This window comes from Euwallacea similis, chromosome 17 (genome assembly GCF_039881205.1).
Source record: "Euwallacea similis isolate ESF13 chromosome 17, ESF131.1, whole genome shotgun sequence".
Taxonomy (NCBI): Eukaryota; Metazoa; Arthropoda; class Insecta; order Coleoptera; family Curculionidae; genus Euwallacea; species Euwallacea similis.
Genome location: NC_089625.1, coordinates 384,729 through 386,390, shown reverse-complemented (window position 1 = coordinate 386,390; position 1,662 = coordinate 384,729). Strand labels below are relative to the sequence as shown.

At 32.8% G+C, this 1,662-nt stretch overlaps 1 protein-coding gene across 1 annotated transcript; it reads right to left on the bottom strand.

Moving 5' to 3' along the window:
* Positions 1–316: 316 nt before the first annotated feature.
* On the bottom strand, positions 317–1,330 carry LOC136414498 (tigger transposable element-derived protein 6-like). Its single transcript, XM_066398547.1, has 2 exons — positions 1,284–1,330; positions 317–1,238 (listed from the first exon to the last, which is right to left on the bottom strand). Exons 1-2 carry the CDS (start codon positions 1,328–1,330, stop codon positions 317–319), a joined length of 969 nt encoding a protein of 322 aa, XP_066254644.1.
* Between the last annotated feature and the right edge of the window lie 332 nt (positions 1,331–1,662).

Sequence of the window (1,662 nt, the reverse complement as noted above, 5' to 3'; positions counted from 1 at the left end):
GAGGCGCAAATGTAATTTTTTTCAGTTTTTTATTTTTTTCGCCAGTAATATTTAACCGATCTCAACAAAATTTTAGGAATATGTAGACAATCATAGAAAGCATTTAAATTGTGAAAAAAAATAGGGTGTTCCATTAAAAAAAAAAAAGTTCGGTATCGTCACACTTTTTTGGGACACCCTGTATAATTAGAAATATTTTCCTGGAGTACGTCCTAAGACACAGGTAAAGTATACAAAATATCGAAATCCTACTGTCAATGATAACCTAGCTATAGGAGACGGGAGGTGAAGTGCGCCACCCTGTATAAAGTTAATCTTAAATAAAATCCGTTATTTTGATTTGCTTTAATGTGTTGTTGAAATATTTTTCTATCAAAGGTAATTCCAACTTATTTAATTGTTTAAGAACTTCGTCTTGAGAATCTCTTCGCTGGAAGTATTTTCGTAATGTTTGAAGTGATTTCAAAGCCTCTAATTCAGTCACTTCTTCGATTTCGTCATCATTTACTTCTTCTATCTCATTCACATCGGTATTTTCATTGCAACAAATATCTTCAACAATTTCTTGATCAGTTAATTTCTGAGTAGTAATAAGATTAGCATCAACTCGTACATAGTCTAAAAACTGATCATTACTGTTAAAACTTAAAAGATTTTGAATTTTAATCCATTCACGTAATGGAATTTCATCTTCTGGAAACCAATTTTCTTCTTGTATTACAGTTGCCCCTTTTATCAATTCGGCATGTCGAAAACAATTCTGAATTATTTTTGAAGAAACTGTCTCCCAAGCCAAAGACAAAATGTTCATAGCATCCAAAACTGTCAAGTTTTTAATGTCATTAACTTCCTGCATCCGAATAATTTTTCTCAACATATCTTTTCTGTAAACTTGCTTAAGACTCCATATCACCCCTTGATCTATCGGTTGCAAAACTGCAGTTGAATTTGGCGGGAAAAATTCAAGTTTAATGTTCCGCAACTGAGGACGAGGATGCGCTGAGCAATTATCCACAAGCAACAATATTTTCCTCTTTTGATGGAAAAGGCTTTGATCCCGTTTTATAAGATAATCTTCAAAAATTGTTGAAGTCATCCAGGTCTTTTTATTTACGGTGTAATCTGTGGGTAATATTTTACAATTTTTTAAGCATCTCGGTTTTTGAAACTTGCTTACAACATAAGTGTTTATAAGATAATTGAAATAAATAAATATGTATGATTTCATATTGACGTACCTATAACAAATAATTTTGGTTTTTCAGACCCATCCAAATTTGTACAAACTAACACTGTAATCCTGTCTTTTGAAAGTTTTCCGCCAACACATTTTTCGCCCTTTACCATCAATGTTTTGTCAGGAGTCAGTTTATAAAAAATCCCAGTTTCGTCTGCATTGAATATGTCTTTTTCTTCATAATTTTTGCACAATAAAGGCCAGACTGATGAAAGCCAACTGTTGGTTTCTCCAATATTTACAGATGCAGCCTGACCCGAAATTTTGCCAACAACCACATTATGTCGTTTTTTGAAACGGTTTATTCATCCGGTGGTACATTTGAAAACATCACTACTCTGCTGATCGAAAGCTTCCGCTTGCAGTTTTAACATATCTCCTGATATAGGAATTTTATTTGCACGTTTTTGAAGAAACCACTTATA